Here is a 23,614-nt window from a genome sequence, read left to right on the forward strand (position 1 = left end):
CTGACAAATAAGAAGAAAAAAAATGGGGGTGGCGGGGAGATCATGATGTGCAGTGTTATCCCTTGACCAGTAGGTGGAAATGCATGCATATTAAGTGACTGAGTGAGTGCCAAGAGGTTTTGCTGCAGTGCCATCTTCCTCTGGTGGATAATGCTCTTCCACGGAACCCTGTGTGTACATCTTTAAGCTGGTAAAATGGGTGTCAGAGAAGAGGAAATCTGTCCTGAGTCGTATTTTATGGCGGCTGAACGCTAGCTGAACCCGGTGCCAACTAGGATGGAATCCAGCTCCACCGCGATCTTTGTTGGATAAGGGGACAAGAAAATGGATCATTGGTTGAAGGCATGAATGGATGGACCATGTGTGATCCCATCCTTCAGCAGTAATGCCAATGAGTTACCCATCCTGGAAAATAGTCCGTATTCATAAACTCTAAATGGGAGTTAAAAATACACACAAAATCTTTCACTGAGCACTCATAGGCCACCCATGACCTCATCCATCTTTGAACTTGGCCTTCACTTCGATCTTTACACACCTGTAAACTTTAGCGTCTGTATCTTGACATTATTACATCATCTAAAGCTGTCCACAGGCAGGAATATAAACAACTGCCAATGAGCTTCAAGAAAAAAAAACCTTTTTGGTTGGCAGGTCCTGCCTTACAGAGTCACAGGGTGAAAATGATGCCAGCTTTGCTATCATGGGCTGGCGACAAAGACAGTTACGTGTCGGGTATAAACCCGGTCTCTCTGGTGTTAAAAAAAAAAAATGTTTTTATTGATTCCTTCTTCTTTGCAGGCTTAGCGCTTGTCCGTATCTCCACAGTGAAATCACTGAACTCCACAGAGGATTATGTATAAAGCGGTGACTGCAAGTCCCGTGTGCACTAAGGCAGTCTCTGCTTCTATAAAGACAGGTAGGGATGAGATGTTATCTGGAATGACACTGTGTTTGATATGTTCATCTTTGATCCACGGGCTGACACGCAGGAACGGGAATGTTCGGATCAATGCTTTTCTAGAGGACGTTCGCAGGATTTGAGGGCTAGCGTGTAACTTTAGAGCGGTATATGTAAAATCCAACGAAATAAACTTGACAATGCTCTCTATCTGCGTCAGCACCTATTCAAATTATTCATTAAGTTTTACAGCTAGAAGGGAAAAAAAAATCTGCGCAGCCCCCAGTTGATTGGAACAACTGCTTTGGTGCCTGTGTATTACTCATAAATATAGCAATAAAGTATAGATCAACAAAGGGGCGGGGTGGGTAGGTGGGGGGCATGCCACAGAGTTATTTGCAGACCTGCAGGCGATGTGTGCCGCATACTGATAGTGCTGGAACCCCACAGACACCGTGTGAATGCTAAGATGCTACAGAGAGGTGAGACAACTCTTTGCGGAGATGGCGAGCTCTAATTCAAAAAGCCCCCGAGGGCGATGAAGGATCAATACGGTGTTTGTCTCTTTTTATTGTTTTTGTTCTCTCCCGCCACCCCCGAAACTATTTTGAGCCTTTTAGACTTTTGTTTGTTTGCGTAAAGCCGAGTGACGCGCCTCTTCTCTTTTCGAACAGTCATCAAACGAGCAACTGCGCACAGGCATTTTACACCCTCGAATAAAGCCACTTTCATGACTGTCGAGAAAAAGAAAGAAAACACAACATAAATGCCCTCCCTTAAGCCTGGAGAAAAGACTAATTATGCCATTAGAAACTTAAAATCACATCAAAAAGGAAGTTCTTAACTTCAGCGGCGCAGTTTGGCGCTCAGCATGGGGAAGCGGGAAAGGGGATGGCAGGAAGACAAACTGCAGTTTCATACTTTGATTGCAGTTTGCAAGAAAAATGTGTAACCAAGTGTTGCGCACGTGTACTCTGCAGCATAACCGATTATCCACATCCAACAAATTTTGGCAGACATTTTTAGTAGAAATCTGATTTTTTTTATTTATATCGCTCACTCTCTGTGCTATCAGTGGGTGTTCAGGAACCAGGATGGGAACAGGGGAACCGGTCATTGAGGAAAAAGCAATCTCAAGTTCTCCACCAGTGGCCTTGTTGACACAGTTGTCATGAAAAATGGTCCTTTGAGACGTTGTTTGATACAATAACTTTTCTTTAGCAAACATTTTCGTTCTGGCTTTGCTCCTAAAAAACGTCAAATCTCTAATCCGAACCTTACTTAATTCGTCCCTTTTACTGGAATGACTCCATTTCCAGAGGGAGCTCTGACACAGACTGGCATACAGATGTCCCCTCACAAAACAAGGCATCTTTGTGGCTCAGTTTTCATCCTCTTATTTAAAATCCAATTATGTTTGTTGTGGCTGTGACAGGTCATAAATGGGCAAAAACTATTCCAGAGATTTGATGATTGCGCATGAAGCAAAAAATAAATAAATAAAAATGATGTTTTCACAGTGAGCTATTGTTTTCCTTTTTTCCTCTCTCTGTGCACTGAAGTAGGAGGAGAAGACCTGAAATGACTGCAGTGTCATTGTTAGTCTAGTGGCATCTGGCAAGTATAGTTTGCAAGATGCACTATGTTTTTATTGTGCTGCTGCACTTTGAGGTGAGAATAGTGGCGAAATAATTTTTCTAATGCTTAAAAAGAGCTGTGATACTACACGCTAAACTCTTATTTGCATTTCAAATCCGCACAAAAGCAACGTCAATATCCCAAAATAACATCTTGCCCTCTTGTGGTGTTGATAACAGTGCAAATAAATCTAAGAGGACACTGTTGCAGCACACAATCCCTGCTTTCTCCCAAAATATTAAAGCTTCATCTGTTTTATGAAACAGAAATGCTACAGTTTAGACTTGTCAAGTTTCAGGCACAGAAATACCTCAGTTCATTTTTTAAATTAAACTTTAAAATTACAGCTAGGGTACCTTTATTGTCTTGGTTTAAAGAAAGCGAGGGAAGAATTGTGCCCATGACTGAATAAAGCCTTCATTGGGTGTCACTGCTCTCCTATGCTACCACAATGTGGTCAGGCATCCATCCTCCCCATGCAGCCATGTGACAATGGAGGATTTTCTTCTCCTCTGCAGTTCCTATTTTTGAGTGACTCACGATATCAAAGCTGTGATTATGCAAGCAAGATCCAGTGTGGATCCTTGATTAAATCTTGAGCACCCACCATAAGACCACACAAAACATTATGCTTGTCTGCACATGAAATTGGTCGGGTATGACTCACTATTTGCCATGGTTTTCTGTGAGTCTGTGAGGCAAGTAATCAAATAAATCAATACACAATTTTGGGTAAATCAAATACTGCCATCATGGAAATGTGCCACTTCATATGTGCGTGTGAATGCTTTCTTTTTGTCCCCACTGTCCAGTCGCATCCCACAGCCGTTCTTGAATCGCACAGAGGTGTTTCCAGGCTATGTTCGAGGTGTAATCCCTCCGTGTTTGCTCGGAGACTGCCGCAAGTCTCCGTCAACTTAGAAATGTCTAACACGTGTTTGCTGACGGTGCTGGTGATGTATTTCGATCACATTTGACCCCTTTTAAACCAATAGCTTTACCCGTGAAGACAATCTAAACTGGATTAAAGCTCAAGTATTCCCATATGGAAAAGATATATATAAATCTTATAAAGTTTGCATCTGTCTTGTGCGAAACTTGTATGAAAAGCATACAAGAGTGAAAACAGATATAAGATCCCTTGAAAAATTAGCACAAGGGGAGGGGTTATGGTTTGTGTTGACCAGAGCGTACCCTGCCTTGTAACTGGTGTCTGCTGGTGGAGGCTCCCCTGTGACCTTAAACCGGATAAGCAGTAAACACAATGAACAGAGGAGCAAATTCGTTCATTTTATCTGATTTAAATGGGACAGACACTTAACAATGCTAGGTAAAGACCCCACACTAATAGAGCGACCTCCTATGAGCAAGGGTTAGAGTCACTGAGCCTGCTCTCAGTATGAACCGAGAATCGGCTCTTGCGGTTCGCTGTATAATGAGCACACAAATAACAAAAAAAAAAAAAAAATCATTTGTGCAAATGCAGAATATTCAGAGACAAAACGAGACATAAAAAAACCCACTCCAGTTACAGCTCGAGCCATCCAGTAATGCAATTAGTGACAACAAGGGAGAGCTGCCCCTGTGGAGTGCAATCTGTGGAAAAACAAATTACAATCTGCAATATTTCCTAATAGTTAACAGTTGCATGCACGCTAGTTTCTTTAAAACGCTGGCTGAGAACGGAAGTTTGGAGGTAACACACAGAGCTAAGTGAGGATCTAAAGAATGACCTCTGTGCTCTTCCCAGAGTATGTGGTTTGGTAAAATGTCTTCACGAAAACGGTGTATTGTGAAAAGATCATGCCGGCTTCTGGTGCTTCACTCAGAGCTGTTTTAGGGTTAAAAAAAAAAAGCAGGAAAAATTGTTGTTTCCCTCGAGGCCACTCGAAGCGAGTCAGTCCCCATAGACTCGTTTTAAAATGCCCAAATTCAACCATGAAAATAACATGTTTACAGCCTGGTTGTTTGTTTTTAATCAAATTTTTAAAAAAAGAAGCCTTTATAACTAACCCATCAGGGCTTTGTTATGGCTTAAAGTTACCACTTTAAATGAAAGGCATGCCTGCAGCTGCCGGCGTCCTCAGCCTCCGTCACTGAAACTAAAACCACTTATGCTGCGTTTTATTTAGTTATCATTTTAGAAACGTTTTATCGGCATTTTGTAGTCTGTTTTTTGGCACTGCATTTGTGATGCGGGATTAATGTCTGCTATTAGTAATTAAACATTCTCAGGATTGCTTGAAGCCTTCATTATGAACAAAGAACTATTACCTCTCCTTCGTCTTCTTTTATCTTAGAATATGAAATCAAATAAAGCATCAGGGTGGCATCGGGGAGCTGTGATGAGTTACATGTCACATCAAGGTTCATGGAAAACACTTCCATTAAATACTGGCATTCAACAGTAGATGTGATTATATAAACAGTTCCTTAAGCTGATGCTAAATGTTATCAAGCTGGGTTATTGTCCTTTATTTTTCTTTGTAATTTCTTCAACCTACACCCCGCTGCCATAAGAAGACATCAGGAATATGAAAATATTTGTATTTCCAAACAAACAAAGAAAGAAAAGGAAAGATTAGAAACTGCTGAGAGACTCCTGAGAACTGCCAGGAGGAAGTAAGGAACGAAGGAAGGAAAGGAAGGAGCTTTTTTAAAAGAAATCATAACTTGGCAAGTGTGGCTGATTCTTGTTTTACATCAAATCTATAATCAGATAAGCTGCAGAAAGAGAACTCTGTGCTTTCTAAACCACTGTTTTGAAAGGCATTACGAATCAAACAGGAACCGCATCAGACTGCTGTCAAAACCCCGCAGTTTGAGGGTAAACAGAGGCGCACGACATAACTGCAGATGGGTGACAAATTAAAGGAAAAATGGCAAATTAAATGAAGGGAGAAACGCTACGAACGCAAACGGTACCACACAGCTGCACTGCGTGGTACAATTAAGCAGTTAACATCCAGCTGTGCTCTGTGGTGTATGAAAGCGCTGAGGAGGCCCAGCGGAGTCTGATTCAGTATTGTGATTTGGGGGTGGGGGAGGGTCACTGCTGTCGTGGATGGAGCATCGGTCGCCGAGATGAGTAGGGTGACTAAAACGTTATAAATAAATAGGAAGCTCTGGATGACACTGGTGGCAGAGCAGGTGGCAGAGCAGAGCATATCCCGGATGAATACACATTTGAGAGAAACCATAGCACTGGTCTGCAGAGATGGGAGAAAGTGATAAAACCAGATAAGTCCTCCTCCAACATGTGTCAAAAACTCTTGATCCCAAGATCTAGTGGCACTGTTATGCTGCAAGAGGAAATTTGCAGACATGGTTTGGCTTCAGTCAGAGCCCTCGAATGGTGAATGTGGGGTCATCGTGTGATTCAGATAGTTCCTGGAAGTGCTTAACAGGCAGCTGGAATATTCAATTTATAAGATTCAATTATATTTATAGACCCTCAAATCACAACAGCAGTTGACTCAAGCTTTATATTATAAGGCAGAGAAACCCCCAACAATCAAGTGAGCAAGCACTTGGCAACAGCGGGAAACTAAAACTCCCATTTAACAGGAAGAACCAGGCACAGGCAGAAGGCAGACAGACAAGACACTGTGGAAGAGCGTAATAGTAACGGCACTTAATAGTCAATAAATTAATCAATCTATAATAATTGTTACCTCACAGTGAAGCATATGTTGCAGCACGCTGCTGGTGGTCATTTTTATTGTTAATATATTGCTAATCAATAACAATTAACTGTGATATAACTAATTGTTATATTTTTATGCAATAAAATTTATATTTCACAATGAATTATTGTCTACCTACCACTTTTTCTTCATTGTGTTTTCAGTAATCTTCATGATTCACATCTCAGAGTGAAAGTAATCTCCAAGACTTGCAGGTGGGACAGAAAGAGACTGTCGGTGATGGCATCACATAAACACGTTACCTGGACAGGTAAATGCATCAGGAGGTGAGTATGGTTTTCATTGGAAAACTCTAATGATAGAACTTTGTGACGAGTTGTGTATTGAATTACACAAATTCACTTATTATGAATTTGTGTAATTCAATACATATTCAATAAATACTAATACTGTAATACAGGATTAGAGTTATATAAGTTTTACGTATTTAGTCTAATTCATCTATTTAGTCTTGAGTATTTGTTTCAGACCTGGTAGCATATTATAAACTTACCTTGTGTTTTCAGTCTCACTGGCTCTCCTTCAGCAGTCAGCTCAGCTGTAATACAGACAGTAACGGTAAACAGGACGACAAAGCTTGAAAACATTGAAAACATTATTTGAGGATAAACAGAGCAGACAGCCGTAGGACATAATGTTTTATTAATGTTATATTTAGCTAATATTTCAATCCAGCAACCCAGCAAAAACTCAAAGTCTTTTTTTAAACATGTCATGATGTCAATGAATGAACTAACATTAGGATAAAATATTTGGTTAATTGATAAATGAATGTGTCGTTCCTCATTGCTTTTACGAGTTTGCTAGCCTAATATGTCCACAGTGTAGTAATTTGTTGCTAGGTAAGCCACAGTTTTGTGATTCAATACACAGATTAATTTGATTTATGTGCTGATAACATGCAGGCTTGCTCATTCAACAAACAAAAAAACATCTTACCTTTTAAAAATGACCTCAAACATCAGTGCTGCTTTCTATAGTACTCAGCAACCGTATGTCGCTAACTTCCGGGAGCAATTGGTTTTGCTCCAGTCAGGCATACTGAAAAAACTGCTGGTTTTTTTATTTATTAGCACACTTCCACAGTAAATGCCAATGTGCATTAAAACTGTTCTTGGAAAGTGGTGACATTTTCCTGGAGCTCAGCACCTGTCTGCATGTTTTCATTTCACTTGCTGTATCTTAAGAAAATAAAATTTTCATGCCACTTTTCTTCTGGTCGTTATTACCCGAATTACCAGCATATATAACTTAAATGGCAGCCTATTTAAAATGTCCACAAATCTAAACTTTGTCCCGAGTTCGTAGGAAAATACAATGTTTTGATTGTTAATTCTTGGGAAATGAGATGCTAGTAAAGTGAGTTATTTGTAACACCAGAATAGATGTGTGGGTATTTTATAAGTGGATGCTTTCCCTGCATACAGTATGTGAATTCATCTTGCTCATTCCCCTGAAGGAGATCATATGATGGTCTAAAGAACCTTCACAAGATCTGTGTCATCCAACAACCAGAGAAGAACAAAACAAGCATGGAAGGACAAGTCGTACAATCGGAGTTTCTTAAAAGACATGCGCGTCATTCATTCTGTGATCCAAACACAGACACAGACTGATAAGTTTGTGCTGACATGCGCTGACCTATCGTTCGTTCTTCTTGCCTGGAGTGAGTCATTGACTAATCCGAATGAATGGCACATTAAAATGACAACTCGCGTGGGACGAAACATACAGGGAGCGTCGTTGCTATATGTAAAGAGAAAAAACCCTAAAGCCACAGTATTGTTCTGGATTCATGCTTTGTAATAGTCGCGGAATAACATGTTATTTACATTCAGATCTTTTCTTTGTTCTGGGTGAAATTTCCATGAATATTTCATCAGGCTTAGTCGGAGAAGAAGAAGCCGAACAAAAAGCTTCCTTGTGGCCAGCAGTGTTACACAGCTGAAAACAGCACATAAGGAAGAAACACAAATTCATACTGAATAGCCAGAGGAGACATGTATGTGAGGTGGTGCACCACTGGGAATCCCCCAAAATAATAAGAGATAAAAACATGTGGGGATGCATGATATGAATCCTACCAAGGTCAGATTGACCTCTTGCTTTTATGTATAATTTCTTCATTTTTTGTGCTAAAATAAAAAAAAACACTGAAAAAAAGTTTTGTGCACTCTCGTTATACAGTCACGCAGTATTTCTCCATTTAGACAGAACAGCTTTGATAAACATTGCTTTCATATCCAACACATTATAAATGTGTTCACGGTTCCTTAGTCAACCTCAAACCGTGCATACTGTTCATATTTCATGCCCTCACATTAGACGGCCAAGAACTCCCTCATAATAAATCTCTGTGCCAAGTTTCGAACTACAGATGTATTTAGAATGTATAAATAGCCAACCTGACATTAATACATGAATGATTAAGCCTTAATTTATGTTTCAGAGAGCAGCGAAAGTGTACTTTTACATTTCTACAACATTTCCTGCACATCCTGCTTTCCCCGAAGCATGAAAACAGCCATGATGATTTAAATATATTTAACGGAAAGTCAAAGTAGCAAGAAAATTCTCAAGTTGCTGAGATTTACAATATATAGATAACCATTGCAGACATTAAACACTGTCCTCACTGAAAAAAGAATAATCTATATGTACCATAAAAGGATTTTACTTTTTTACGACCAGTTTTAAGACTCATGGGTGCTTGTCTCTGTAGAAACCTGTGCAAACTCGGCCATCACTGTCCCATAAAAAACATACAGACGTGGACAGGCATGTAATAAAGTTTTTTTTAAAAACCCTGAAACCATAGATTTCTTGATGTGAGCCACGCCGGTGGATCTAAAGTCCAGCTGAATAGATATTGACAGCCTCAGTAAACAAAACCTTGTAGCACCTGTAGATTTGCATTGAATTTCCAAATACTTTAGCAAATCTGTCACATGCTGTAAGGCTACAATGATTAGGTTCAGATGCAAGATGGTCTTGGTGTTTTAATAAAATTATAAGTTTTTTATTTTATTTTACTATCCTCTACTGTTAATTTTACTAACAGAATTCTCAGATTTTGTTTTGCAAAAGTGGCTTTTTTAATATTACTAATTACTAATTGGCAGATGTGAGCCAGAGGCTGCAAGCATTAGCTGATACCTCAGTACTTCACTCTCTCATCCAAATCCAGCATAGTCTGCCTGCCATGCAGCGCACTTTCATCCAGTGTTGATGTCAAGACCCTGAACCACTTCCATATGAAAGATTGAATTATTAATCATCTCAATTTAAATCTGGTTTCCCACAAAGACAACCAAATATGTAACAATGCAGAAATCCTAGACCTAGAAATGTAGCTTTTAGGTAGGTAGGTATTAACTGATTGTTATCAGTCACAAAATGGTATCAAAATTCCATGAGTCTGTGGTAATCCATGGCAGGGTAGCTACACCGCAAACTACATTTTCATTTAATAAACATAAAACAAAGAAGCTGAAAATATAAAAGGCACATTTCCTTGAATCATGGGATTTGTGGCTCAGAGGAAATCACACACGGGTCTAAAATGAGGTTAGCTTTTACACACCGCAGTCAAGAATGTACCAACTAGCCGCCTCCAAATTCAAGCTTAATGAGATAAATACTTCTCTTATTAAGCTTAATGAGTCTGAATGTGGCCAAGCGGGTCAAGTGTTTCCCATGTGTTTGTTCCAGCTCCCCGTGAACCACAACAAAAACTCTTAGGGACTGTTCAAACTGTGACCTGAAACTACCTTTGGCTGGTAGTCCTCTTGCATCTATTTACACACTAATGCCATAATCAAATGCAGACCGAGTCCTTTTTCCATCACTATTTGAAATATTGCTGTCATCCTGATCAGACTGTGATGCATGGCCACAGTGCTGCACTAGAGGACTGAATAATCTCTTATAAATCCTCTTCCCTACACCGCTCCTTACACTCCTTCCCTTTATCAGCTCTTAATGGCAAAGATGGTTTGTGAATAGCTTTTATCTGTTCCAGCATCTAGTCTCAACTGTGAGGGCAAATTGTTACTAAAGGTCCCATTCTAGGAATTTTCATAGCATTTGATCAATAGGAGAGGCAGCTCTATAAATAAGGTCAGGGGGCTGTGGTGGATGCCTTTTAACCCAGTGACCACAGTATAACAAGGGGCTCATTTTCATCTGAGGGATGTTTGAATGTTACTTTATCTTGTGTGTTTCGTATATCTAATCTGGAATAACGAGCGGCTTCAATGCCCGCTGAAAGCAGATTATTTAACAAAACGTAATGATATTGTAACTTTGGACAAATCTACAAGGATTGCAGCACAGTGTTACTTTTTATGAGCTGAGTTCTTGCTGGTTTAAGGTCTAAAGTATGAATGCTGTCACTGAAGGAAGCTTTGATCATCGAGGAAGTCAAAAACAGACTGGGCAGCTTTGAGAAACTGTAGATCCACAGTTTCTTCTGTCACAAAAGTCACAACCTTTGTGAAGCTGGGTAGTCTTCCATAATGAGGGGATTTTGCCTTTAGTAAGATATAGCATCCATCTGTGAGAACTCTGAGTAAACATCCACTATTAAGGAAGGACTATCAGAGGGAAATTTGTACTAAGCTGAAGTTTTGCCTTCGAAAGCTGGCAAAGATCTGTTATCAGAAATGTCACAAGGGGCAATAAAATCATTATAAGCTTCAGTCATACCCTACTGCCACATTTAATTATGGTGGTAGCAATGTGGAGTACTTACCTCTTAGCTCTGCCTGTCAGCGTTTGGGTTTTTTTTTGGTTTTTTTTCACAGCTCACAAGTTTCTTTTTATTACTTGCGGCCAATGAAAATTCAGTAGAACCAGTAGTTGGATGTATTTCAATTCTATATGTTTTGGAAGTAGAATGAAAGCCAGCCATGGCTGTAGAAAGTGAGGGTTTGAACTGTAGAGGGGACTAAATTTAGTTTCCAGGGACTTTTACTGCATTTGAAAGTAATGAAAAGGACAGACAGTACAGTATCTGACATTTGATTGCATCCAACAGTCTTACAGCTCTGCCGCGGCGTGGCAACCACACTCGGAGAAAAACCACTGTAGGACTGATCGTCATATATTTGCTAATGATCATTTTATACTACAAAACACCATTCTGGTGTTTTGCCCACAGGAAAACCACATAGGCACAGGGAAAACATGCAAACTCTGTTAAGGCAAACAAATAAACAGATAACTCCACTGTAATACGTTAAAGTAAAAGATTGCATCATGGCTTTGCGGTAAACCAGCTGCAATTCAAAAATACAGGATAAGACTAAAAATCATATTTAAAATCATATTAAAAAAACCTCACAATGTAAGCTGCTTCGGGTACCAACAAATCTGTGCCTGTACTTTTAAAACCATTTGATGTATTTTTTTCCTAAACACACTCTTGGCTGCTTCTCTACATTTACACACCAATAAATAAACCCAGCACACCCACTCCAGCTTCAACTTTGTTGGCAACTTTAAATAATCAATGCACATTTTGCCCTTTTGCCTTAACCTTGCCAAGTCAACCATGTTCTGTCTTGTCTTTATTCTTAAGTAATTACTTTTACTTATGCTACTACTACTGATAATAATGATGATGATCATGATGATCATGATAGTATATATATATATATGCATTTATGCATCTTTTCATTGCAGAGTATCATGCGACCTCTCAGGCATGTGATACTGTTAACTGCACAGTGGACAGGCTGGAGTTTCATTTTCTTTGGTTCATGTTTTGCAATTGAATTGCAAACAGACACTTCTACCCTGGTTTAGTTTAGCGTTGAGCACATTATACGTACAGCCCATACGTTACTGTATCTGCTCAGTAAATTGCAGCCTGCTCAGAATGTGCAGGAAATGAAACATGATCCTTCGAAATTAATTTAATTTGAAGTCTCCTTCTATACTATACATTCAGCTTGACGTATAGATACAGTGGCAGTTTCTCTGTGGCGTTTCACATTTTCAGAATTTAATTATCGGCCTAAGGCATAGCACTATATTGCATAAAAGATGTTCCTAGATAAGTTACTCAGACACTACATTATGTTTTGCTACACTTGCCACTCACTGCTTTCAGTTCCATGTCCACAGAGTGTACCACGGGCACAGAGCACAGGATGTACTCAGGTTTGTGTCCTTTGATGTGATGGAGCATGGTTTGCTGTGGAAAGGTATTGATTGGTTTTAGTGTCTGTTTTTGGATTTTGTAAAATAATCCAAGTGAAAGGAGGAATGGGATGTCAAAACAGGTTTACAGTGCATGCTTGTCGAAATGTTTCTTAGTATAAATCTCTGTAGATGCACTCTACTAATACAGATTTATGCTCAATCTGTGTATTTTGCTGCAGTGCGGTTGCGGCCACACTTTTGACACACTTATGATGTCAGGCGATAATCTAGTGCCTATCTGCATGGATATAAATCAACCTGCATGTGTTTTACATGCGCATTTGATACTGACTGCGATACCATGAAAACACAGGTAAAAACCTGCTGTGCGCAGCTCAGTGCCAGCTCCCCGATGCTCTTTTGAAACGATTCAATGTCACAGCAATTATACACTTCACCATAATGAGTGCTCATCTGTACTGATGTGAGAAAATTCTGGAGGGCATGAAATGTCAAAAAATAGGACAGGGTAGCATCTAATATGTAATGTCTTTAAACTGTCTGGAGAAGACTTGAAACCACTTCTGTGTTTGCATTGAGGAACTTTCTAAGAAGCATGGGTAATTTCACTGAATGCTTTGTCACATGGATGGCATTTGGATTACTTTATTTTACTAATTCATTGAAGAGCAAAAAGGGAAATTGCGATTGACAGGCAAATGTAATTTGCTTTTATCAGGTTAAAAAATAATGTCCGTGTGTAGATCAATATCAGAACGTTCTGTTTCTGAATGTGTTGCTTCTGTTTGTCCCCGACAGAAGCCGTGTACAAAGAACTTCTTTGTAAAGGAATGAAACCCAACATAAAAATGATTAAAGCTGTCCGCTGAAGCCGCTTCGCATCTCTGACTCTTTGTTCTTGATTCTTTGTTTGTTTTCCCTCCTGTTGTCACTAGACTCTGCTGTTGCTGTTCTATTTCCACTTCAAGGCAGCCTACCTGACCTATGGCGTCTGGGCATTGTCTGCAAAGTGTGCAAAGTGTCACTGGCCATGCAAGACCAGAGGCTTGCATGGATTGGGATCTGGCAAGTTTGGATATATTGGTGGGATTCTTGATCTAAGACAATGTTCATGTGGGTGTTCTGCATGAATGCCTTGATGCAAAGTTTCTCAAGAGGGTAATGCATGGTAAAGCATTATCTTCCTGTGGTTTTAATACACCTAACCCTTCTGGTTTAATCTGTACCCAGAAACGTGTCGGCACACTCCAAACTTTAACAAGCTGTCAGCTAATCCTAACTTGATCCAGGCTTGGTCTGTCACTCTTTTTTTCTGCAGTGTACTTTTTACAGTAACACACTTTCACAATCCATGGGCTAGACCAGGGCGAGCGCCGTCCTCTGCGCTCGACCACTTGAGCAGGTGTGAGGTAAGACCCTACTAACCCTGTCGCGCATCAGCGCTCACAGTGGCAGGTGCCGAAAGAGAGACTCAAACACTGCGCGCCTTTGGAGATTTGTATCAGCCACAAGCCCAGCTCTTAGAGCTTTGGGTACGTTCAGCCCACAGTAGTCTATCATTTATAGCACAAGAAGCGTGCTGCTGCAAACAATGAGATCTGTGTCTTTTTTGTACTATTTTCTACTAGCCTTCTAAGAAACAGATAGTCACATGAGAAACACTGTTATTCTCTAAACAAGCTATTAAAACACACACACACACGTACACACACACCTACACACACACACAGAGCCGCACAGTGTTGTGTAAATGTATTTGGTTGTTATCAATGATGCAGAGCCATCAGGATGTTGCCTGACTGGTCCCAAATTCAGTCTGCAGCTGAACTATCCTCTGTTACAAGAGGAACAATGAGTCCTAAAACAGATGGCACTGCGCCCGTGGACCTTTGATTTCAACATCTTGCAGTCAGTCTAGGATTACACAAGGAGACAAAAGACAGTGAGACTGCCCAAATCCACAGAAGAACCGTGGCAAGCTTGGAACAAACTACCTGCCAAGTGGGCCCGCTAACATTAGCAAATCTGCACTAAACACAATGTGCAGGGCACAAATGGAAATTTTGAAAAGAATGGAAATGGACAGCTTTTGTAGTCACACTAACCGCCTAAAGCCATCTTTCACAACAAGCCAAACTGATCCATTCACACATACATTGATTCTCTGTGCTTTGAGAGCTTGATTCATCTCACACCCACACCTACAGCCGGTATGCCAGTTTAGAAAATTAAACCAACAAACTCTGCCTTTGGACTGTGGAAGAAACCCAGAAGAAACCCACGCAGGCAAAGGCAAAAAAGAAGCTGTCCAATGATGACTCATGACGTCACTGATGGTGACATCTGTAAACTATCAGAGGACAATAAAAGTCCTTAGAATTCATTCTAGGGGTAACTTGTGTAGGGGAGCATCCACCCAGTGAGATATACAACGAAGAAATATATCGAAAAGAAATCAGGACCTTCTCAGGGACTCGCACTTCTTATATAATATTCCACAGGAGCCCATGTAGAGAGTATGAAGTTATTCAACACTAAATGAAATAAATGCAAACAATGGATTAGTCCTTGATCTCAAGGATTTGCTCAAAAACATTTAAGCAAAGCAAATGACTTCTGATACTGCGGGGGGACATTATTATGCAAATCCTCTATTTGAAACGTAGTCACATCTCCTGTCCTTGAATTGCTGATATCAAAGTGGAGGGGCCTCAGTCAAAACGCAGCGAACGGCCTTGCTTTTAGTCACTCTGCATGTTTTTGACTTGTAGATAGAATCTGCACAGGTACTCTAGATCACAGCAATTACCCGTCATATCTGATATCATATCTCACAGTACAATAATATTGAATGGGTTGCATTGTTGTATTTTGTCATGTTTCTCAGGTCTTTGTCTGAATTTCTACGAACATTATTGCTAAGGATTGTCTTATTGCATTGGAGTCACACTGGGTTAAATATGTACACTTGGGTTTTAAGGGGTATTTATTATTTTCTTCTTTTTTTTTGGGTTGTATGGAAGCCCCAAACGCAATTTCATTGTTCTTGACAATGACAATAAATAAATAAATACTAAATACTAAATATCTCTGCACGAAGGAGGGCTGGTGTGGAGGATCAAGATAATTAAATGCAAAACTCATCTCAGAGCTGAGTTTAAAGAGCTCGCTGAGGCAGGTGGGCTGTGTGTTTTGGACAAGAGAGAACTGGCAAAAGTATAATGTATATTTTATGTGAGGACTGTGTGAAAAATAATTATATTATATGCGTCTTTGAATGGTTGGTGGAACAGAAAGAAAGCACTACGGGGAATGAACAAACAGCCCCTGAAACCTCCAATATATATTCCTGCCGGATGACCTGTGATGAGATCCCAGCAGAGCCCTCTCTACGTTGAGCTGCTTCAGATTCTGGATCAGCTCCTGTCCTTTATAGCTGCTCCCAGCGATGTCAGAACAAAGCTCCAAAGAAAATCACATCTTTGATAGCAGGGTTAGACAGGAGCCTTTAGGGCTTATTCACCACCGGAAAACTTAATTGCCAGCCTTAATTTGCTGAAGTTGAAGCTAATCATAATTTAGAGAAAGCAAAAGAGAAGAATGTTTAAAGATCGTCTGGAAATCTAGGTAAACCCCCCAAAGGGAGACAGATCTTTTGTTTTATGTAAAAAAATTAAGTGAAACAAGAGAAGTGTGGAAGGGGGGCACGCTACAGCTGTCTGCAGTCTGAACCTCAGATTTGTTTCCAACTTTTTTTTAACGCCTTAAACGATTTGAAAGAACTTGAAGAGAGATTCTTTCAGTTTGCCGTCTTAAAGTTTAAGCAGGAAGTCCTCTTTGATCCACGAAGCTTGAATCTTAACCTACACCCAGAAAGAAGTAGAAGCGTAAAGGCGCACAAACTGTGGGTGTGTCGCCTCGTTTAAATGGGAAAAAATCATGGAAACGCCCCTATGATCAAAAATGTCTCACTAAATGTTTTTTTACTCCCCCCCCCCCCCCCCCCCCAAAAAAAAAAATTCTTGTCATGAGGTTAAAGTGCCGATTTGTGATTTGCTCCTCTCATTACACAACGCGGAGCGTGATCCTCTACAAGGAGGGAACACTGGTGTCCGTTGAAGCTCGCGGCAGAAGCGCACAGTAAACATTTGGATCCTAATTTGCTCCCACATATAAACATCTTCGGAACGATATCTTTGCTAGTGGAGTCAGCCTGGATTGGACACTGCTTTTTTCCCTCCTCTTGTGCTAAATCATATAATCCTTGTAAGTGAAAGCCAGGGCAGAGAAGCGGATACGCGCGTTTGGAGAGAGAGCCAAAGTTTGCCGCCCTAAGTTTGAAGCTCGGGCTTGAGGGGATCCCGGAGCGCACGGTGCGCCACTTAATTACTGGCCACGCCGAGGTGACTGTGAGGACGAGCTGAAGATGAATGACACTGGCATATTGTGCAAAAACAACCAAACAGACAGCTTCGCTGATCAGTCATGTCAGAATTCAACTCCCTCGCCTTACAGTCAGATCGACATCACCACTTTCATGCACATATTCCCTTCCATTTATGGCATCCTGTGCTCAGTTGGAGTTGTTGCCAACGGGCTGGTTATCTACGCGGTGGCAGCGTGCAAGAAGAAAATGGTATCAGACATCTACGTGTTTAACCTGGCAATAGCAGATATGCTCTTCTTGCTTGTGATGCCCTTCAACATTCACCAGCTGGTCAGAGACAGGCAGTGGGTTTTCGGAAACTTCATGTGCAAAGCGGTCGTTGTGGTGGATGTCAGCAACCAGTTCACCACAGTGGGGATTGTCACTGTGTTGTGCATTGATCGGTAAGCGTTGAAATCCACACATCTCACAGAGTTGTTCCCAATCCATGAAGATATTTTAATATTTTATCTTTTAGGAAAAAACAAAACAAAAGATATCCCCCAAAGCATGCTAACAACAAATTTTATCTGTATTTATCTGTGCAAAAAATCAAGATAATAACAACCCAATATTACCTGAAAATAAGTAAAAGTAGTTGTCTGGTATCCACTTTGTACTCACTGTCTTTATTTTATTCCACAGTAGGTGTTTTTAAATCTCATTTCCAGAGTTTTCTGTTTGAAAACAGAAATCCATGCTCATGCTCATTTGTTCAGCCTGATACATAGCCAGCCTCAGTGGGTGCAAGTGAAGCTTTCATTTCTTTTGAAAGGCACTCCTTCTAAAAATGTACCACTGAGTGGGTTTTTTCATGCGAGTAACAACCCATGAAAACACAATCTTCCCTATATAAATGTGTCGGGTCTGTGAGCTGAACACATTCAGGACATTAAATGAGCCCTCACGCCAAAGAGCTGAAGTGATAAACATCTCCATTTAGACATAATCTGGATCAGGTGGCTTTGACAGAGGTATGATTGCACACATCTTCAGAATAATACACATAATACATTTCTGCGAGGGGGGTCACTGGACCGGATAAATGTGCTCCGATTTAGCGGCACCACCTCCACAGGAAGAATTCCTCACAGGTTTCTTATTTGCTTTGCCATTTAGGTTGTGAATCATCGGAGCTTTATATCACATCAATTCAGCTTCATCATTTTAAATCACTTCTTTAACGGGGAAAACAAAGACAAAGGCTTAACTGTAGCAAACACTGAGGAAAAGATCAAACAATCCTTTTAAAAAAAAATCAAAACTTCTTCCCTTTCAAGGCAAATAATTTTAGTCTGTAGTCTTGAGTCAAATGGCAGTGAAACTCATGGAAACCTAAAACAAAAAGCAGCTGATTTTCCCGAGTTTCCAAATCACATTTTTGATATCTGATTATCTGAGTTTATTTGAGTTGCCCCTTATTTCTGATATCAATGTTACCTTTCAAAGAAAGCATACATTATCTGCTCAACATCTGCTCATACTGTAATTGCATTTTTTTTTTTTCCCTTAATTTCTTATTAGGTAAAGTCCAAACTGCCATTACGGTGCTTTTCTTTGAATTCGCTGCTGTTTATCCCAACAAAGGCCACTTTATCTCGGGCTGCTGTGTAATTTCATTTCATGGGAGATTTGTGGATACCAACATGATCGTGTTCCCAATTAACAGAAGACCTAAATAATTGTAAAAACATTTACAGATGAGTGACTCATGTTTTAATGCCCCAATGCTGTTGGATTTATAGGTTTTAGATACGTACAAGTGTTTGTTTATTTGAAACACAATACCCGAAGGGCTGTTGGTTCTTTGCATAGAGGTAAACTGTAGTATTCTTCCTCTATGCAAACCTAAAAATCATCTAGGGACACCTTTTTTGCACATAATATAGTGCAGGGCTATCTAGTGTTTTGACAGTCTGAAGTGGGGGTATTTGGGCATATAGCAAACATATTCAACCTGAGCTCAGGACACGAATGGCTCTGAATGATCAGTATACTAAATTAATGATAAGAGAGCAATGGCAATTTAGCAGCATGTCATGGAGGAAATTACAGGAGTGTTTTTGTGTCCACGCCTGCTAAATCGCAACAGAAAGGTCAGGCGCAAACATGCAGACAGTCCCTGGCTCTACTTAAATGGCAATGATTGCATGTAATGGCAAAATGATTTTTCTGGCTCTTCAAACTGAAGCACAATCCATATGGAAATGTGTTTACATCCTCTTGCTAAATTACTCTTATTAAATTATGCTGATTTATCAGTGCAATCATCACTTTAATGATTGTGTATCTCTGACATAGTACCTTGTATCTCATTGGGTAGCCTGAGCTCATCCAGCATGAAAATGACCATCCAAGCAAAATCCTGCACTTGCATGCACTCTGGCAAAGCTGCTTTTACCATTTGTGTTCAAGAGAGTGGTCATACTCTTTACACAGTGCATTCTCCCTCACAGGTACATAGCTATTGTCCATCCCACCTCAGAAAAGAGGACCGTGCAGTGGACCATCATCATCAATATTCTGGTGTGGCTGGGCAGCTTCCTCCTCTCCGTCCCCGTCATGATGTACGCCAAGGTTGTGAGCAGGCAGCATTTGGAGGTGTGTATGATGTACCTGGACGGGCCTGAAGATATGTACTGGTACACTCTCTACCAGTCTATCCTGGGCTTCATCATCCCCCTCATCATCATCAGCACCTTCTACTCGCTCACCCTCTACCACGTGTTCAGCTCCATACGTCGGGTCAAGCGTAAGCAGTCTGTTTGGGCTAAAAGAGCCACTAAGATGGTCCTCATGGTCATCGCCCTGTTCCTGATCTGCTGGTCGCCCTACCACGTCATCCAGGTGATCAACCTGAGCAACAACAAGCCAACCGTCGCTTTCGTCTATGCCTACAACATCAGCATCTGCCTCAGCTACTCTCACAGCTGCATCAATCCGCTCATGTTGCTCATCTTCGCCCAGAATTACCGTGAGCGTCTGTGCCGAAAGAACGCGCTGCACAGCTCCCAGCACTCCTCCAAGGTGACGGTGGTCAAAACAGATGGCTCCAGCACGACAAACGACCCCAACTACCGCTGTACGGTCATCTAACTTTTTTTTCTATATATACACATATGTACATGTAAATATATTGCTGCTTAACACAGAAGAAAGGAGCTCGGATGGATGGAATCACCATAAACTCATACCACCTAACGTAATGGCACGAGCAGCAAAAGCAACCGCAGCTGAAAAAAACAGGAAAGTGGAAGTACTGTTTTTTTCTCTTTTAGCCTCAGTGTTTCCATTAGCCTTCATAAACTGTACTTCCAGTCTCTTGCTGGTCAGTTGCAACACTGAAGTGCAGCTTGCTGGATAAGCGTTCACATGCTGAGTGTGTGAAATGATGTGATGTTCAGGACTCTTTCTATGGGAGGGTGATAGAAGGAGTCAGCTTTATTATGTGTTTGACGGATAATGTTACAGAGACCGCATACTCATTTCCCTTCAGTGTAACGTTAAAATGCACAATGAAAAGTGAGAACGTTTTATAAGTATAACGCTTCCTGTTAGATCTGTGACGCAGCATAAACACAGAGGAATAAACTGTCACTGTATAGTTTGGAAACAGCTATGACTGCACAGTAGATGATCATCACTGGTTTCTTTCATAAGTTTTTAAGATGAATTCTTTTAATTTTGAGTGTTGTTTATTCATTGTGTGCCAACTGAGGTGAAGGAGCCTAGTGAGTTTTTAAAGAGGAACGCACATTCATTAATTACAGGTCATTCCTGAGTCCTCGCACACTTGCTCCTCAGTAAATAATCAGTGTGTTTCAGTGTGTTTCTCTCTGCGCTGTGGATTACCAGCTGTGCTTAATTAGGCGACTGGGCCCTGGATGCATACAAGTTGGAAAATTAGTTTGTGGTAATTTAACGACATGTAAATTCGTTTGGAAACTCAAAATACAAACCGAGCTCGAAGTGTTGAAGTGGCTCTCAGAGTCTGACTTCATATCGAGGCCCTGTATTGTGAAAGGGAGCCTTTGTCAATGAGTAAGCTCACATTATCTTTGTCAACGGCCCTCAAGTGATTCCTTGTTGCATTTCAATACAAACTCACAAGAGAAAAACGGGAATATCCCAGTTTCTGTCCATTTTTTTTTCATGGCGGCAGCAGCTTAAAATCTCACTAAACACGACACAAGTGTTTTTGGGGGAGACGATAACGTGAAGGAACAGTCGTGGAGTGAACAGTAAACAGGCATCTGTGTCACCGATACCGATGCATCCTCCTCTTCTTCTTTTAAAGCGTGTGTCAGTGGAGTCCTTCTTATATTTTGGCTTCTGTCATATCTGCACTAATGACTCCCCAAAAACACTTCTATTGTGTTTTGTGACATTTTTTTTTCCCATTTCCATTGTTATATTTTTACTTCTGCTGTGTTTCGTGTGTTTTTGCAGCATTTTTCTACATGCTGGTGTTTTCTTAAATTACTGTGCATTTGACCTGTCAGGGCCACCGTAGTTACCTTCAAAGGGAATGTGCCCTGGAAGAGATCATTAGTAGATGTCTGAACTACCACATGTAGCTTATTTCAATAGAGTTTGGACATGCAGATTTACCTCTACATGTCCAGATTTGTCACTTTATCTCAGCTCAGCACAGCCACCCAGTGGAGGATATGCAATGCATTATTATCAGGTTCTTCTAAAAATTCTCCAGTTGATCCAAAACGCTGCGGTGAGAGCACCAACGGGACCTCTTTCTCTTCATTGGCTCCCTGTTAAACCTAGAATTGATTTTAAAATCCTTGTGTTTGCATGCAAAGTCTTGACTGATCAGGCCCCATCATAGCTTAAAGATCTTATAGTATAATATTATCCCAACAGAGTATTTTGCTTTCAGACTTACTGAGGCTTTGTTGTGGTTCCCAAAGTTTATAAAAGTAGAGCGGGAAGCAGAGCCTGTATCTGTGGAACCAGCTCCCAGTATGAATTTGGGAGATAGACTCCCTCTCTGCTTTTAATAATAGACTTAAAACTTTCCTTTTTGATAAGACTTATAGTTTGGGTTGGATCAGGTGACCCTAAATCCTTTCTTAGTAATGCTGTTATATGCTCAGACTGCTGGAGGACCTCATGCGATGCACTTAGCACATCTCCACTCACCTCTTTTCACTCCCTAGGCGTTTATGAACCCCTGCAGGATGTCGTTACATTTTTCTCTTTTCTCTTCGTTACTCCGTGTTAGTCTGGTTTCCTGCTCCTCTCTTTCTTTTGTCTTCTCTTTCTTTCCTTTTTTTTCTCTTTCCCTTCACTCCCAACTGGTTGTAGCAGATGGCTGCTCCTCCCTGAGCCTGGTTGTGCCGGAGGTTTCTTCCTGTTAAAAGGGAGTTTTTCCTTCCCATTAGTTCAAAGTGTTATCTCGAGGTTTTCTCCAGAATACTGTAATGTCTTTACTGTACAGTATGAAGAACCTCGAGGTGACTGTTGTTGTCATTCAGTGCTATGTAAATAAACGTGAACCGAATGGAAAATGAACTACTCAGTGCTTGTGACTGTTGTAGAAGGTTGGAAAACTGATGGACTGGTAAATGGAAAGCTTTGTCATCTAGCTCGGGTCTGTTTTCACCACAGTGGAATTAATCAATCCACCCATCCATCTCAAACTCGGTGTTAGCATCACTCGGGGATGGTCAAACTCCTTCCCTTGGGATAGCAACTCTCCCCCAATGCTGAAGGAGAACCGTTTTCTCAGACTTGATGGGACAAACCTTGTGTAACTTTCAATGTAAGCAACACTTCCCTCATTTTACAACCTCTGAACTCAACGATTGTTCATAACAATAAAGGGTTTTATTTCAAGTGAAAGCTAAAAGAAATTGGCTTTAAGCAGCTTGATTCGTCTTAGGGACAGACTATGATTTGGATTAAAATTTGCTGCTTTATTAAGGTAAACAAATCTTCATAACCATGGTTACAGTAAAATCCTTCTACCAGAAATGACCAGAATGGTGCATAAAAGACACTTTGTTGACACAGGAAATGGGAGACCGTCTGCCGTCTCTCACATCTTGTTAGTTTGCTCATCCTCCCCGATCCTCTCTTCCTCTTTGGTACTTGACTCTATAATAGTGACACTAGTTATAAACCACTAGCTTGTTGTAAAAATATTGTTTTGGGAAATTTGCTGGAAGAAGCGCTGCTGTTGTTTCTGCTGGGAGTCTCAATTTCACAGGTTGAACCAGACTAGGGCTCACTACCTGCGTTTAATGTGTGAAACTGGTGGCATTTCCCTTTATTGTTTCTGTTGCCATTGAGCTTACATCCAGAACAAACAAGTTTAAGTGAAATCAAATAATCTAAATAAAAATAAATAAAACTGATTTTTGCCCAGGGACCTCAACATTGGGTTAATCCAGCCCTGACCTTGCTTTGCTGTGGTCTCCTCACTGTCTGTATTGTAAAGTGTTTTTTCTTTATTTTCTTTCATTGCTTTATGCTGAATTACTCAGCCAATGAAAGCTTTAAAAGCCTCTTTAAAGCTTCTGTGGCTTCTCTAGCTTTTGGTATGGCTTACATGTCAATCATATATATGAACTCTGTGAGTTCTTTGTGAATTTCTTGTAAATGTTCAGACCTGCAGCATATTGTACAGTATAACTGCATCCTTCCAAATCATTTCCCAGTAATTCAAGCAGCATTTCATTTAATACATCGGTGCTCTCAATTCTCACTTTAGCAACCATAAAGAGTATCCATGGAGAGTCAAACTTTTAATCAGTA

At 40.5% G+C, this 23,614-nt stretch overlaps 1 protein-coding gene across 1 annotated transcript; it reads left to right on the plus strand.

Moving 5' to 3' along the window:
* Positions 1–16,780: 16,780 nt before the first annotated feature.
* mchr2b (melanin concentrating hormone receptor 2b) lies at positions 16,781–19,936 on the plus strand. The gene is made up of 2 exons (XM_085369501.1): positions 16,781–17,244; positions 19,297–19,936. Exons 1-2 carry the CDS (start codon positions 16,841–16,843, stop codon positions 19,934–19,936), a joined length of 1,044 nt encoding a protein of 347 aa, XP_085225627.1. The 5' UTR covers positions 16,781–16,840.
* The last annotated feature ends 3,678 nt before the right edge of the window (positions 19,937–23,614 follow it).

This window comes from Diplotaxodon limnothrissa, linkage group LG2 (assembly GCF_057381915.1).
Source record: "Diplotaxodon limnothrissa isolate DT_005_m linkage group LG2, D_limnothrissa_male_GT1.1, whole genome shotgun sequence".
Classification (NCBI taxonomy): domain Eukaryota; kingdom Metazoa; phylum Chordata; class Actinopteri; order Cichliformes; family Cichlidae; genus Diplotaxodon; species Diplotaxodon limnothrissa.